This window comes from Salminus brasiliensis, chromosome 9 (genome assembly GCF_030463535.1).
Source record: "Salminus brasiliensis chromosome 9, fSalBra1.hap2, whole genome shotgun sequence".
Lineage (NCBI taxonomy): Eukaryota > Metazoa > Chordata > Actinopteri > Characiformes > Bryconidae > Salminus > Salminus brasiliensis.
Window position 1 is genome coordinate 30,936,700 of NC_132886.1, and position 17,281 is coordinate 30,953,980.

Sequence of the window (17,281 nt, forward strand, 5' to 3'; positions counted from 1 at the left end):
TTACCAAGGCCTGTTACCAATATTTTTGCCTCAATGTGTTTCTGTAACCAAGAATCCCTTAATTATTAACCTCAAATCAAATACAGGTATTTTCCCACAAGCTAGTGTATAATGTCCCATGTACCTGGGATTAAGGAGCAGCTTTGCTATTAATCTGTTTTGGTATATCTAATTATTTTAGCCAACATTATGCTTTATTATATTCTCCACTAACGATATGCAAATTTCTCATTTTTAGCTTCGAAGATTCACATTTTATGTCCATTAATTTCCATTATTATTTATCATTGCCCATTAAGTCGAATGACACATTCCACAACTGAATATTGCAACCCTAATTTAATATTGCCCATGACATTTTCACTACTTTTTTGTATTATTCATATTGCTAGGATATCCTTTAAGTAATTGGGACTAGTGATTTTACCTCTGATTTAGTTGTGAAGTGTCTGGACAGTTTACAATCACTTTATAAAATACATTTTTTACAGGTGGAAATTGTAAGCTACACTGTAGCTAGGAAAAAGTTACAACCCATCAATACTATATTCTCATCAAGAGGGAATCCAAACAAAAAAAAACAAAAAAAAAAACACCAAAACAAAATCCTATAAACTACCAACATACCAATCATTTTTCAGCCAGTAACCATAAAGCAATACTGTTTTTTTTCTTTTTCTTTTAAAGTAGCTTGTCAGAAGACGTTAACGGGGAAAAAAAACGTAGAAGTTTCCTTTATATTTGAGCGGCTTCAAAACAGACTGACCCCAAGAGTCATATTTGAAGAATTTATTGTTCTGGGTATTTGAAACCAAGGGCTTTATAACAAGATGAACCTTTTGGAGACTAAATTACAGAAAAGAAAGTTATGCAACCAAATCAAAACTACTTGAGGGGGGAAGGAACAAAACAATACAAAAAAATATCCAGATATCAAGTCCTTCACAGTAGGCAACAGTGAAAAAAAATATCCATGAGCATTTGCTTGCCTTTGTCCCCAAAGGGGATCATTAATAATATTAATATCAACATCGATAAAAAATAATTACAAGTTAAAAAGAGGCCAGTGCCACTGGGAGTAGTGGTCAGCAGCTGTAGCTGTAAGTGTGTGAAACAGAGACAGAAGCAAGAGAAAGGGTCATGGAAGTAGGGGATGTACTGAGTCTATGCCGAGAGGTCGCTGTTGTCAAACCGCTCCTGATCGTACACCTCAGCAATGACCTTTCGACCTCCGAACCAGCGGTTGTTGAGGGCCTGAATGGCCTTGTTCATCTCAGATGCCGCTGAAAACTCCACAAAGATTTTTACAATGACCTCAGCATCCTCCTCTTCACCTTGCTTCTCCTGGTAAATAATCACTCTGTTGACCGCGCCAAACTTGCCACATTCCTCCGTTACTTCACCCTCAAGGTCGTCATCTATGTCCTCTGGACCAACCATGTTTCTGAGCACCATAACCGTCGACTGTGGGCAGAGTAGCAGCATGTTAATTACACAACCCCTCAAGAACACTGCAAGAATTTAACTAGCTTTCCTATCCACTGTTAACTTGGGTTGCACTATAACATGTAAAGAAATTCAGGCTGAACAAAGCGCTATACATGCACTGATGTTTAGCTACTGATTTTGGGGTGCTTATGCTGTTTGAGCACAAGTGACTGTTTAAATTTGGTTGTCAAATTGAAATGGCACAGTTCAAGTGAAATTTAGTTTGTACAATACAGGTATGAATATTAAAACATCTTGCAAGGTTTGTGCATTAGCGCTGGCTGACTCACTTCTTGCTTCCTCAGCAGTTTCTGCATGACCATATGTCTGGCACTGCTGCCAGAGATGCTCATGTGCTCCTGTTCACTGAGCATCTCCTGACCCGTGCCGTCTTGAGCTGCTTCCTCTTCCTCCTTCTCTTTCTCCTTCTTGGCCTCCTGGGCTGCAGCCACAGCAGCCGAAATCACCGGCGGAGAGGCTAGCACTGGGTTTACCAGGCCCACTTGGGGTATCACAGGCCGAGCGGGAGTCACACCTGCACAGAAACGCAAAGGTCAGAGCATTCATTACAGATACAAGGAAGACAATATGAAGCCCCATGAGGCCTGGAAAAGCCCTCGATGTATGTGCGTGTTTGCAGGTGAGTGACTTTGTCAGGCAACAGGGGCTCCAATAAAACTGGCAAGTTTAAAAATCACCCTTAAAAAAATTAAAAATAAAAAACCTAATGGGGTCATAACATTGAATATCATTTAAGTAGTGTGCAGGGCAATAAGATAAGACAAAATGCAGATAAGTGTGTGTAGATTTTTAAATCATGTTTTAAACAAGGAGCCTTTCAGACCCAACAGATGTAGCTGGTTACTTTTACTGTGGGACACAGTTGCTTAATGAGTACTGGCTACTTGCCTCTAAATATAACTCAGTGAATGTGAGCGATTCCTTAAAAAAATAAATGCAAGAGAGGGGGGGGGGATAGCTGTTCAAATGCTGGATTACAAAAGCTGAGGTGGAGAAGGTGAGGGGGATCAGTCTTCTTCCTGATGGACTGATGAACGCCACCCCATCCCTCTACCCTTAAGAGTCCTTTGCCCTCCTCTCATGCCTGTCAGTTCAGACGAAAGGTTACCAAGATTCAACTCCACAAAAACACACAGGATCTGAGACTCACTGGCCAATGGGAATGAGAGATTTGTTTATGAGGGGAGGGGCTAGAAACAGTCCTCTTCACACTTGGTTGGTCAGTGTGCAGCAAAGGGGAGGGGTTAAGAGGCCACGGTCAGGGCGATTGTGGAGAGTAAAGACAGGGAGGGGAAGAGAGGAGAGAGAGAAAAGGAGAAAAAAAGAGAGAGAGAGAGAGAAAGAGACAAGGAGAGAAGAGAAAATAAAAGAGAATCTATTAGTGGACAGGTCCCACGACAGGCCATGTTAAACTATGTAATGTGTAGGAGACAACAGAAACCTGGAGGAGAGAGAGGGTTTAACAAGCCATCCTTGCACATTGGAAAAAAAAATTTAAACATTGATGGGATTCAAGAAATGAAAGTACAAAATGAAAGTTGCTTGATCAAGTCCAACCAATTTCTCTAACATGAGATAACAGGTTGGTGCATACTTAATTGGGTTACAATATAGGTTATGTTCAAAGGAAACACAGCCAGTATTTCAGTAAATCAGACAGATTTAAATTCTAGTGCTTCAGCAAATATCTAATAAATTTGCACTCCCACTATGCATCCACCTGATGGCAGTGTCCCATTCACATACACCTTACCACACGTTCAACATGCACTGACTTCATGCTGTTTAAATGCAAGCACACCCCTCCTAACAGCACCACCAGAAGCACACTAGGTGAGCGTGCATTTCCACTTCTACAGTGTAAAACAAGGTAAAGCTGGCAGCAGAATTGTGTGTGTCCCCACCCCACCCCCAGCCTACCTGTAATGACCCCTGGGGCTTGTGCTGCCATGACGGCCTGAGGGAGGCCACCTAGCTGCTGGGGCAACGTCACAGAGCCCGCAGTCATCGCCCCCAGGATGGATGCGCCCGCTACCGCTTCCTGGAAGAACAGAGTGGGACATATAGGAACACCGCCCGCACAGCGCCCGTTAACCAGCACACACAGGAACACGGACGAAACAGGACAGGACAATAGACAGGACAAGACAGAGACACACTTGGACAAGACCTGGGCCAGCTGCATATAAAGGCATCATGTAAAACAGTTCAGTTCAATAATCTATAGACTAAAACAGACAGCACTGACATTTTGGCAAAAATAAAATAAAATAAATAAATCAATTTTGTTTATGGGCAGCAGTACAGATGGTGGGAATAGGTCTTTTAACCATGTTTGCTGTTTAAACAGTTAACATAAGTTTTCATAAGTTGTCTATTTAGTGACTTTGTGCAAGTGTAATCTGAATAATTTCCTTAATATTGTAATAACCCCCCCCCCCCCCCCCCGTCCAAACAAGCTCAGCTATTCTCTCTTGCAGTGTCATTTCAAACAGTGCAAAACACAGACATCGGAATATTCAGTTAACCACTTTAAAAAGTTGCTTTCGACAGCGAATTACAGCACTGTACTTTCAACAGAACAGCCCTTCTATTTTGCACACAGTCACACTGAGTTTTATGTCTCAATTTTAAAATAATTGTTTACTTCCCTTGGCTACCAATTTAAATGACTGGGAAGATTTCTGCTTTACCAAGTTTTCACACAAACACCTAGTCACTCTGTCTTAAGTGAGTTAGAGCAACTCAAGCAAGTCATGGTGAAGCACATTTAACCTTATAATTTGCCAAAATGTCAGACTTGCAGATTGTTATCCTACAGCTCAGGTTAGAGTACTTTTTTGAAGTTATAGCTATGACATCTTTGGATAAATAAAATGAAATAACCAGTATCAAGCAAATGTGTACATTTTAAATTGACGTTTGATGTGAGAATTAGGTGATGCAGATGCAGACAACCATTAGAACAGTTAAGCCTCTTTCTAGTTAGCTTGTGTTTAATCAACTAGTGCATCTCATTGTAGCACTGCTACAATTATACAAATTTAAAAGATCAGAACCTTGAAGTTCTGCTTGATACTAATTGAATCACAAGTTGCTTAGTTTAATACTGAGGTAACTCCTGAACTGAGTGCAGAACTAAAATTGAATGTTTAAACTTTATCCAATAACGCAAATAAGAATTGAATTGCAAATAAACACAATATAAATACCGCAGTTACATTATACAAATACATTAAAACACTAAAATGAACCATTACTCAATACTAAGATGTCCTAAATTTCCCCTAAACCTGGTCTGAAAGTTTAGTGAAAGTGCTGGTTTAAGGGGAAGCTTTGCCATTTGTTTATATTACACGTATAGCCCACAAATACTAAGTAATTTCAACACTGCTTTAATGCAACCAGGCCCAAGCCAAGAGACACAGAACACCAAAGACAAGACAAAAACCATCCAGTCTAAATTTATATTAAACTACAGTATATCAATTTCCAAATATTACATTATGCATAGACAATGCATTTTACATTTAAATTACTGTTGTAGAAAACAATATGCAATATATGCATGACAAGTATGAGACAACACAGGACAGATTACAGGTTATTAATGACTATAAATATATCACATAATATGGTACATCTGCATGTCAATCTATGCAGTAGCATAGACTTTTAAAGTGCATTTTATAAAATAGACTGAAAATGCAGAGCAATTCCATAGCAGGTAACTGGTTATAGTATGGAAAGTCACACTCAGTATGAAGGGACTAAAATGGAAAGTTACAGAATAAGTGGACATCCTGCTAAATCCACTTAAAATGATCTATTAAGCCTGAACACATGCATATCTGTATTTACCAAACTGAAACAAGATGTGCAGGCAACAAATCAAGAGCCAAAGTGCCCCATTTAATAAATGGCATAAGGTTGCCTTAGTGTTTTAAAAGCAAGGGCTACTTGGAACCTTGAGTCACCTGGAACTACAGCTACCCAATCAGCATCCAGGAATTACGTGACAGACCAATTAACATTCTCCATCTAGTAGACTATGGCACAATGATTATCATTATCATCAGCATCATCATCATCATCATCATCATTATTATTATTATTAAAACTGGGAGGTCCTGAAGACAAGTCTCTCCCCACACTTATAAATCTACACAAAACAAAAAGGCACCAGCGTGCTTGGAACAGAATTGCCTGAAGGATTTACCAGACAGTTGAGGAAGTCTTCTGTCCGATTCTCCGGAGTGGAAAGATTCCATGCCATCTGTTTTTGGAGTTTACACGCTATGTTATCTTTCTGCATGTAAAAGCTCTGTCTCATATATGTAATGCTGTGTCATACTGAGTCTTCATGCCAGTCAAAAACCTAAACTGACTCAAAGCAAGCCCTCACATACAGCACCATGTCTCTGCTCTAGCCTAAGCGCATTTTAAAAAAGGAAGAAAAAAAATTAAAATCACGCTGCCTTATTTTAATCAAGGAACGATTCTAGTGCCAAAAAGGAAGCAGCTGATCACACGCACCCACACACTCCCTGACTAACAATAGATGATAAAAGAATAAAAGGGCTCACCTGAGCAGTGATTTTGGCTGTTGCCGCCGCAGCCGCTACAGCGGCAGCAGGGGGCAGGCCGCCGGGTGTGGTTGGTGTCAGGAGGGGGATGGGAGGGGTGACCGCTTTGCCTACTCGCAGGTACTGACCACCCAGGTCGAAGAGGTTCATTGAAGAAACCGCATCCTGTGCCGACTGGGCCTTGTCATACTCTACAAAGGATGGAACATCAGAATTAGACTTAAAAGGCCTCTGGAAAGGCTCAGCTTAATTCTTCTAGCAGAGCACTGTGTCATTTACTGTGTAATTACCAGAGGGCACTTATGGCACAAATTGTCCGCAACTGAGCCTAAGAAAATAACGACAACAACAAAAACAAAAACTTACTATGAAAGCATGTGAGGAACCTGCCCCCACCCTTCTCTATCCCCTGTGAGACATATGTAGAGAACAGCATTCCGCTATGACTGACTGCTCTCAGTCACATACATGTATTTTCAGCCGAACGAGAAAGGATGCCTGGCACTCACCTATAAAGCCATAGCCTTTGTGTTTTCCCGTCGTGGGGTCCCGTGCCAGCGTACAGGACTTGATTCTCCCAAAGGCCTCGAAGACACTCTTGATGTCCTCATCTGACAGGTCTGGGTGTACAGATGCTACGTAGATACGGTTGAAGGCTCGTGCTTCTTCTGCTAGCTGGTCTATGATCGGCTGAGCCTGACCAATGTTGCTTGGCCGTCCCACCTTAAAAAGGAATAACAATGATCAAACAGGTCTCCAGGCACTTTGAAAATATGATTAAATGATATTTATATAAATGATGTAATTATATAATGTGGTTATGTAAAAAAACTATATATTCTTAAAACATGAGTTAATTATGTCTACACAAACTTCAGACTACACTTACATTAAGAAATAGTGCTGGAGTCTAACTTACTTTAATGTTCCTCCCCCCTAGCATGACTGAGTTCATCTGTTCCAAAGCCAGCTGTGCTGCCTCTGGTACCTCGTACTCTACAAATGCAAAACCCTGCAGGATGAGAAAGAGAATTAGGTCTTCTCGTCTAAAGGGGACCAAAAAAAAAAAAAAAAAAAAAAAAAAAAAAAAAGTAAACCATTGAGTAAATACAGATTCAGACCTTATGCTTCAGCGTAACTGAATCCCAAGACATGTCGATGCTCTTGATGGGCCCAAATGGAGCGAAGGCCTGTCTAATGGTGTCTTCTCCAAGCTCATAGTATATTGATCCTACGTAAACACGGCACATTATAGCCAGCGCCCGCTGTCGCTGTGCTGCAACCTGAAAATCAAAATCAGTCATCTCAGGACTCTCAGAAATATTTTCCAACTGTAGAAATAGTCTGCAAATCAAAAATAAACTATGCACTCCATCAAAGAGTGTTCCAGTGATTGAGGATAGAACCAGCATACAACACACACTGGCACCGAAGACATAGCACTGGCTCTACTTTACCTCCAAACATTACACACATGAGTACTACGCAACTACATGTATGCCAAGAAACGGAGGGGAGTCACATTTACAGACCCTGTTTGAGGCTGTTTGACTGAACTCACCGACTGTAAGGGTGAAAGCGGATCTCCAAAGCCAGCCATGGTCAGTGAAGCCATCTGTAGGGAATTCGGGAGCTGATCCGAGGTGAAGGGGGGGACCAAAAGAATGGTAATCATAGATGTAGCTTTTGTTACCATTACAGTTTAGCATGCAAAACACTAAACATATGAGGACATACTAAATAATAACTCAGAAAAGGGCAGAGAAGACTTGCTGGGCATGTTAAGCCTTGCAGCATACCTGGAGGTTGTTTAGTTGCTGCTGCTGTTGGTGGGCAAGTGTCTGTTTGACCAGCACACTCTTGATGCTTTGCTCCATGGCATACTTTTTTGCCTGTGGTACAGACAGGACATCCAGTATGAGTGAGCAAGAAACCTGATTAACTCATTTATGGCACAAAACATTATTATTGAGATGCAAGAGGTGGAGTCACCTTCTGCAGCGCCTCCTGCTGCTCGGGGGTAAGGGGCGGAAGGCCAAGCTTCGAGGCTGTGCTCTGTCCATTCTCCATTGTCAGAGCCTCGCCTCCCTAGGGAAAGCACAAGAGTGAGGGGTCGAAAAGTGCTAACACAAAGTTCAAACAAAATAGACCAAGAACACTCAACTTCATGATGTTTCAGAGCAAACACTTCTACCTTTGACAGGGTGATCACGTGATAGCCAAAGTACTTTAAGATTTATTTTAACACCAAGGTACACTTATCCTAATTTAATGCAGTTGTAGGAGAGGATTTTTAAAACAGACGTGCATGCTCCTGAAACACCTCACCAAGCTACATTTTGAGATGCTTTCTAACCACATAAGAGAAATTATTGTTAAAAAGCTAAAGCTGCAAATATGCATAATGTTTGTCTGGTAACAAAACTGCAACACACTGCAGTTCTTTAGGAAGCTATCTACACTTCATAAAACGTCATGAAAGGGAAACGGCATACTTTTAGTACAAGGTACAATTTCTCCTCATCAAAAGAGGGGGGAAGGGTTCTTAAGAGTGGAAAGACTACAGTAAGTATAGTGAGGTGAGCCCCCGTACTGAGTACTACACAGAAGAAAACTTAAGTACCTTTGCCCAAATGAACTCCAGAGTGGTGCAGTGCCCCCCTTAAGGAGGTTTGAACCCAAATGGGTCTGCCATTGGCTTTGGAAATATAGTACTGTCAAGAGATACGCTCTACAGCACAGACGACACAGAGAAACGACAAAAAAGGGGGAAAAATAATAAATTTAAAAAAAAGAAGAAAAAAAAGAAAAAAAAAGAAAAACACAAACCTACTTAGAACAAGAGATAATAGAGAGGGAGACAACAATTTGAGAACACTTGACATCCAACTTCAGGGAAAGTTTTTTTTCCTAACAGGACATAAGGCCAACATAAGCTTTTAACCGCTACACCATATTCAGAGCTACTTATGATGGGTCCTAGAAGTTCCTCACAGTTTTTCGTGACGTGTAAACAAATCTGTATTGTGGAAAATTATGGAAATGTGTCACATTAGGGAAATGTTACGGCAGGAATTCTGCCCTTTTTCATAAAAGCTACACGTTGGCCATTTTACACATAAATACATAAGTAATAAGAACCAAACACTCATAGCTATAGTAGTAACCGTTAAAGAGGGAGATCAAAGCCCCACAATCCTTGTTACATGTGTATAGGTCAGCGCAAAAGTCTGTGCCTATTCCAACGTGATTCGGCTCGTTCTTGTTCTCTCAGGGGGGGCTGAACAAAATATTTTTTGTATTTTCGTTAAAGTGGAACACGCACACAACTGTTTTTTTTTATACGGCAGCAGCTGTGGAGGCTGTGAATATACAGTGTACAGATAGGTCAGTCATCCTGTCAGACACTAAAAGACCTAGGTTTCCATAAAAAGGCAAAGATAACATTCATACAAGATATGGTTTCATCTGCTGCACAAAGGAGGACCCTTACCTAGCGCCTGGTCTCCGCTGAGGTGTCCTGATGCAGGTTTCTCTTCCAATTAAAAAAAAAAAAAAAAAAAAAGAAAAAAAAAAAATACAGAACAGAGCTTCTACAGTTGAAACAGGTCCTGGAGGGGGAAAACACATCCCTTAAGAAAACATCACCACACCTTTTAAGAGTTACAAACTTCTTACTGTAAGACCAAATGAAAGGGTATTTGAATCTACGTAGGACATCTAAATTACAGAAAATGTAAACACACAAACTAACTTACACCCACAACTCATTGGTGCAAAAATATTCAAAAGCGCTACGTTCAGGTATTTTAACTACACGTTTTCAACTAGATTTATCTTCCAATCCTAAAAGCCCATAGGATAAGTAAACATCCTAAAATTAACCGAAACCAACAGATAACACTGAATTGGCAACTTTACACTACTCTCACAATTAGCTAGCTAGATAGCATCCACTGTTTGAACGGTTGCCTAACGGCCTAATTAGCTAGCACTACGTTCTCCATTCATTCATCGCGACGATAGAGAAATCGTGAAAAAAGGTAGCTAGCTAGCACCAAATCTGTGTACACTACAATAAATCAAATTAGGGGCAAACTAGCGTCTTAAAGACTTCATACAGGGAGGTTAAAAGACTAAGTCAACGTGCAGATGCAGAATAAAAGCAACACGGTGGTCGAGCAACCCGCCATCGCCTGAGAAAAGCTAGCTAGCTAGCACTAGCATAGTTAACGTTAGCTAGTGGGAAACGAATCGGAAAGACAATGGATGTCTGAAATGCACCCATCTCCTCTTACTCAATGCAATACATAAGTCACGAAATGGCACGGGGTACCCCTCAAAATAGTCCACTACATCTTTGTCAACGAGCCGATCGGGATGAAGCCAACCTTAAGGCGCGTTCGTTGGTTAGCTAGCTAGCTAAACAGCGCCAGCTAGCAGAGTAATCAGACCAGCTAACGTTAGCGCTGTTACGCCTACCTGCAGTGTGGCCCGTCTTAAACACCACGATTCAAGTAGGTTTCCCAATAATGCAGCTAGCGAACAAGAAGCACATTAATTAAACCAGAAGAGGGTGAGGATGCTCCTAAATCTAACAACGCCAGTCGGACACGGCGGTTAAACCCCGAGTCGAGCAGGCCAGAACCAAACCCCGCTCTCCACTAGGCGGGATAAACCGGGGTGCTTATTCAACACAGGCTCACAAAACCCGGTACTCTAGAACGTGCCGAAACCCTGCATTCACTGGTTTTATCCGTGCTCTGAAACGAAGATAAACTCACGATAAAAACGAAACATAGACAAGCTTAATTTACCACAGAAACCGCCACCGCCATGAAGCACACCTTCCCGCAGCGAGGTCCACGGCGATGAAGACTATGAAATATCGCGACGCTGTGACCTCACACACTGTAACTAACGAGGTGCTGCGTTGTGCTCGCGAGACTTCAGTCCCTGAAACGGACCTGCTGCTGCAGCGTGTTTCCAGACTGTTCCATCTAAACACCAGTGAATGTGCAGTGAAACACCTGTACTTATGTATATAATATTTACCAAAACACTCCACATCTGGATATGTATATTGGAAAATACCATATTACACCACACAACATAAAAAGTATTTTAAGAATATAAAAGTATTTGTCTTTATTTGTGAAGAAGACAACAGTTAGCTAGCAAAAAAGATGTGAGGTGTATTTAAAACCGTATGCTTACAACTTTAGCTATTATAACTAACTACATATACTTTACCTACCTTTAAAAAAAATCTTTTACACGGGTAATAAGTATTTGGAGGGTATGAATGCCTCAGGAGTCCTTAATCTTGTAGACCAGTATGGATTCCACACCAGGCTGGTTTGGGCTGTGTACCAGTGTTCAAAACACAACAAATGCTAGTTTATGCTGGTCAGTTGTTTGTGTGGTGATGATTGACCAGCATATGATCGTTCACACACTGTACATGTTTTTTTTTTTTTTGCTAGTGACCAGTATAACTTCCATTGCAACCAGCATAGCAGGGTTCAAACAAGCTAGTGATTTGCTGGTCAGTTGCTGGTGTGGTGATGGTTGCCCAGCATATAGGTGTCCAAATGGTGGTGGTTTTTAATAAGTTGTGGCCACATGTAGGTTTCTAATAGACACAAGATAATACACTGAGGCCACAAGACAATATTACTGTAACATTTTGTGGTCTTAAAATATTGTGGCCTCCATTATCTTGTGGCCACTAGAAACCTATTTTATGGCCTCAGTGTATTATCTTGTGGTCATGCCTCAATATAACAACCACCATTGATCACCTTAAGGGCTCTGTAGCTATACTGATGCATGCTACTGTATCTTTTTCACCATGATGGTCACCTCTAAGCGAAACAGTGCTCTCAGACTGGGACTTTCCTGTATCATACGAAAATTTGAGTAAACTTTTTCAGTTCAGCCTGATAACTTGGCCCCAGAGTGTAGACCCGTCCTATTAGACAGGCTATGCTTTGGGCTTAGTTTATCTGACATCCTTACCCTCTTCTATAGAGGGACCATAGAGAGCATCCTGAGCAGCTGCATCACTGCCTGGTTTGGGACCTGCACAGCCTCTGACCGCAAGACCCTCTAACGCATTGTGAGGACAGCTGAGAGTCCCTCTCCCCTCCGTCATGGACAATTACACTGCCCGCTGCATCCGCAAAGCAACCAGCATTGTGGATGACTCCACCAACCCTTCACACAGACTGTTCTCCCTCCTGCCATCAGGAAGAAGGTACCGCAGCATCCGGTCCAACACGACCAGACTCTGCAATAGCTTCTTCCCCCAAGCCATCAGACTTCTCTCCCTATCTCTCTCTTAATATGGGAAGCATTTTGCACAAATAACCTTACTACCTCACTGGACTCAATATTTGTTGCACACTGCATAATTCGCACACTACCCCTGAATTATTTATTATTCTGTGTCTGTATTGTGTTCTGTATGCACTGTCTATGTTGCACCATGGTCCTGGAGGAACGTTGTTTCGTTTCACTGTGTACTCTGTATATAGTGGAAATGACAAAAACCCACTTGACTTGACTTGACCTGATCTGACTTTGAGAAGCAAGTTTAAATGTACAAGCAGGTTTGGTTGAGGGAGTCAGATCTAATTAGAGTGCACAGTGTTGTTTACAGGTGACCACCAAGGTAAAGACAACCACACAACAGCATGCAAAAATTGGGTCACCACAATCAAAATTTGTATTACTGTGAATAGTTAAGTAAAAGATGACCTGGTTTCCAAAAAGGCATTTCTTTACATTTCTTGAATAATTATTTTCCATCTCTTAGTTTTAAAAAAAAAAAAAAAAAAAAAAAAGGGCTATAGCAAAAGTTTTGGTACCAAACATGCAGGTACTTATTAACACAACAGCCTTTACAGCAAGTATCGCAGCTGGTAAAACACTTTGTAGCAAGCTAAGGGCCTTTTAATTCTTGCTTGGGGGTTTAATATGGACCATACAAACAATACACTAATCTTGCTTACAATTAGGGATGAGCCACCCCCCACCCCCCCATATGTGCTATAATACTTCCTGATATTTATAGTGTTCCACTTTTTATAGGTTGTAATTTTTTATATATCTTATCCCTAATAAGAACTGAGATTGAAAGAACAGCATTTACTGGTTGAGGAACTGCACATTTGAAAAGGTTTCATGAAAAAATTAAAATTGCCACAATGCTGAAACAAGTTGAGAAGCATAAGCTGGCTAAACGCGACCAAAAAGCTTTTTAATCAGTGTGTAAAATTCAAGTTTCTGGAGCAGTGAAAAATCGGTATCGGTTCTCTCTATTGCCGATACAGATACTGCGTGCAAGTGCCAGTATCGGCACTGATAACAATACAGTATCGTTGCAACACTACTTATAATGTTGAAAAGGGTATTCCAGCTTTACCTTTATGCTTTTTAGAGAGTAGTTCATCTTCTACTCAATTACACATGTAACTGAGATTCAATTTCATTGCCAAATTGCATGCCCCTTTACTGAAATTCTTAGTCTAATCTGCATGTTGTTTAAAAATACTTAACCAGCAAAAACCATGAATAATGAAGAATGTGGTAAACCATCCTGCAACAGTTTCCACAAAATCATGCAGTAAAACATGCACAGACACTCTCCACCTTTTTGAATTTTTTAATTTGTATATATACTAATCCATGGTAATCCATTGTACAACAATTTGACACAAATACAAACAAAATCATTGCATGAATTAAAGAAAGCAAAATGCGCAGTGGAACTGTCTGACGGAAGCAAAAGAGGACGCCAGCCATTTAGTGTGCAGGCATTTAAAAGTTATTCAACATTCCTTTTTTAAAGATATATATTTATATATACACACACACTGTTTAGACTAGGAATAAACCATTCATAGTCTATAACTATGCTTTGACATATAAAATTGAAATATGACAAGGGGTATTACATTACATCAGCGAGAAGAAACATCATGCGTCCTCCCACTAATTTTCATCATTTGGCCTTCAGGGAAACGTTCTGCGAGTACAACTGTTGATCTTGTCTCATCCAGTACTTCACACCAAGCCATCTTGCCAAGAAAATAATGGCAAGAACATTCATGTTCTGACATGCAAGCATATCTACTGAGATACTGGAAGTCTCCAAGAGCCAAAGCCACTGACAAAAACAGTAATAGTTCGTAAACATCCTTGAAGGACCCAGTCGGGATGGATTAACTTTCGAACGGGGAACACGTGCAGCGGAGAGCTAGGCACAATCTAACAACTTCAGACGTTCAGAATTTTGTGTAGTTAAAACGGTTTCAAGCAGGACTCACATAGCAGTCATCTGACATTTCTGACAGTACAGCAATTGGGAAGATGTTTCTTAAGATTCATCTTAAAGACCCTGCTTTTGTACCATGTACTTGTTTAATCTGAAGTGTTGTCATTAAAGTAATTAATCGGAAACACAGTGTAGATCATAAACTAGGAATATAGATTTGCTTTTCCATTTTGTGGTCAAAAATAAATTTGTTAATCACCAAATTAATCATATTTATTTGGATGCAGATTGACTTATGCATTAAAGTTTGGTTCAAATAACTATATATATATATATATATATATATATATATATATATATATATATATATATATATATATATATATATATATAGATAATCATTTAATTGCTTTCAGCAATTTAGCATAGCTTTTAGAGACTGTTACAGCTTGTTCTTTAACCCAACTGTTACAATTACCCGGTGCCATCAACAAACGTTCACAGTTGTGCTCTACTCTCGACTACATTTGAACTGTTGTAGTGCTTACCAGTAACTTTCCAACTGGGCCCTTCAACTGTGATAATAAAGACATGGACGGCATGACTGAATAATTACAGGATGAATACTGATTTACAAACACAAGATAAAACAGGACTGAACCAAGGGTCCGGATGAGTTATTTTTTTCTTTCAGTTTAGAGGCAGTTTATTTAGCTACCCCAACTCCAGCTGCCATCATTGTATCCAGTGTTTCAACAACGAATGAGAATAACCTCTTTTGGCATTGAGACGGTTCAGTTTCTTTTACATTATATGCATGTAAACATCACTTTGATGGAACATAAAAGACTTCAAATACTGCTGCATCGATGTACAAGCTCAAAGAAAGAACAGCCCTTTTAAACTGTATGGAGGGATTCCTATTAGACCTTTACACAAAAGGACCTGCTCATCCAAAGATCAGTGGGTGAGCAGTTCGTTCACATCTTTGTCAATCAGTTGAGAGAATGTAGCAGTTTAAGATAGCAGTAAAGTGTCAATAAGGTTGGTGCACCAAGGACTGGAAAGACAGAGCGTGTCTTCAGAAGGTGCTACTTAGATTGGGTTTGGTAGTGTGCTGTTGCCGCTACATGCTCAAAATGCTCTGACGGCACCTGGAGCCTTCATTTGCTCTCCAACTTCATTGGTTCCCTTAAAAGAGGCTGGTGTTCCTAAGTTGCTGCAAAACATCCCTCTCTCACACAAACACACACACAATCACACTCCTCAGACCTGGCAAATCTAAGGTATGACTATTATTGCCACTGTTTATAAATGTATGCAAACTGAAGAAGCCACAAATCTGTATGAAACAAGCATCTGAAATAATGGCGATGCAGGAGGGTACCATACCAAATACGTTTGACACATTCATTTCTCACTTAGGCACTTGGTGCTTTGTAAGAACCAGTCTGAATGGATGGCAGGTGTTAAAGTTTACGCAGTTTACTGCGTTTCACGCAGGGAAACGGTAATGTAAAGTATGACAAGCGCCGGCGGTAATCTGCTACAGTACTGTACATTCATCAGCTCGTTGTCAACTCTTCACTTATCGAGTAATTGTGAACTAGAAATTGTTGCACTCGTTTTTTACATAGAAATATTAAACATGTGGAAATTGTTCTCACACTGGGAACCTTGAAAGAGTTATACTTTAGCAATGTTTAACAGTTAAAAACAATAAATATACATTTACTGCAGCTTTGCTTAAAATACGTCAACAATTTAAGACAACACATGGGCTGGCAGTCCCATGAGAAGCAACTATTTTGGACCTCTAGCCTCCTGTTTCCAGTTTTTTTTCTCCCAAGTTCTTTTTGTTCCTTCTTGTGGCACATTTTCCTTGCCAGAAGCTTCTTAGATGGAGGATGGAGGTTGCCAGAAAGTAGGACGGCATTGAGAATGTCCACAAAAATCCAGCAAATATAAAAGATATGGAGGGATCTCCACTGCCAATTGAAGCACGAGCCTGCTGCTTTGTGGGATGACTGAGATAGCCACATCTCCCACACAGATGACCTACAACATAAGCTCTTTGGAGCCTTGGTACCATGATGCCATGGCGTTTAGATGACACTTTCTAATTTGACCATTCAACCACTTTCCTCAAAGACATCTTCACCCTACTTCCCATGTGATAGTGTTGCTCTTTCAGTCTCTCGTCAGCTCAGTCCCTTCTCTCCAGGTTTCGTGCTCTCCCTCTCTCTCAGTTGGACCAGTTCAGGCCAACTTTTCTGCTTCACAGTGGAGTCCGATGGGGCTCAATGCATCATCACCATGGCAGTAGAAGAAGCAGAAGCTCCAGCCCAGTGTTTCCCCAGGGCCTCTTCCAAAAAGCTTGCCAGCTTCTCACAGTCTTCCTGTAGAACATCAATTGTGCAATCATTTGTTGGTTAGAAGAATACAGTGTAAAAAAAAAAAAAAAAACCCAAAAAAATCAAAACTCAAACACTCAACACTACTCATCTGTGAACCTCAGCCACTATGTGGATTTGAATATGGATTTCCACCAGCAGCTCAGCTGATTTACTATTTAATGAAGGACTGATTAAATAATATAGCTATTGAGAGGAACTGTAAATAATGGATCTCATTGATGCAAGGTATGGAAATGGTTAAGCTAACACACACACTGTTTAACTACTTGCATGTATTTATTGTAATGTTGGAGTTTTTTTAAACAAATAAAACACATACTGCCCAGTTTCACAACTTTACATCTCATTTTCTCTTAATTGAACATATTTATGACTGAAATCCTCTATTTAGGTTGATCATGATTGAGAATATCTTCCTATTTACCACTTCACTGCCTAATGACTTTATGAAATGAAAGTACTTGGGGATAATCACGTTAAGAATGCAT

General features: G+C 40.4%; 2 protein-coding genes and 1 non-coding gene across 4 annotated transcripts in view; all 3 read right to left on the bottom strand.

Moving 5' to 3' along the window:
* Positions 1-774: 774 nt before the first annotated feature.
* Positions 775-10,976, bottom strand: puf60a (poly-U binding splicing factor a). Of its 2 annotated transcripts, XM_072688192.1 has the most exons (13): positions 10,913-10,976; positions 9,589-9,706; positions 8,088-8,183; positions 7,895-7,987; positions 7,657-7,728; positions 7,217-7,378; positions 7,015-7,107; positions 6,605-6,818; positions 6,096-6,286; positions 5,729-5,785; positions 3,430-3,550; positions 1,779-2,023; positions 775-1,464 (listed from the first exon to the last, which is right to left on the bottom strand). In XM_072688192.1, exons 3-13 carry the CDS (start codon positions 8,163-8,165, stop codon positions 1,165-1,167), a joined length of 1,626 nt encoding a protein of 541 aa, XP_072544293.1. In that variant the 5' UTR covers positions 8,166-8,183; positions 9,589-9,706; positions 10,913-10,976; the 3' UTR covers positions 775-1,164. The 2 variants fall into 2 exon arrangements, with proteins under 2 accessions (XP_072544293.1, XP_072544294.1); XM_072688193.1 differs by lacking the exon at positions 5,729-5,785.
* LOC140563258 (small nucleolar RNA SNORA57) lies at positions 7,475-7,609 on the bottom strand. Its single transcript, XR_011980477.1, has one exon. It is a non-coding gene; the product is annotated as a small nucleolar RNA SNORA57 (small nucleolar RNA).
* A 2,772-nt stretch (positions 10,977-13,748) lies between the features above and the next one.
* The window catches only part of nrbp2a (nuclear receptor binding protein 2a), a 35,856-nt gene continuing 32,323 nt past the window's right edge, over positions 13,749-17,281 (bottom strand). The window contains exon 18 of the mRNA XM_072688196.1: positions 13,749-16,775. Within this exon, the coding sequence (XP_072544297.1) occupies positions 16,677-16,775 (99 nt within the window). The 3' untranslated portion in view covers positions 13,749-16,676. The remainder of the gene's footprint in view (positions 16,776-17,281) is intronic.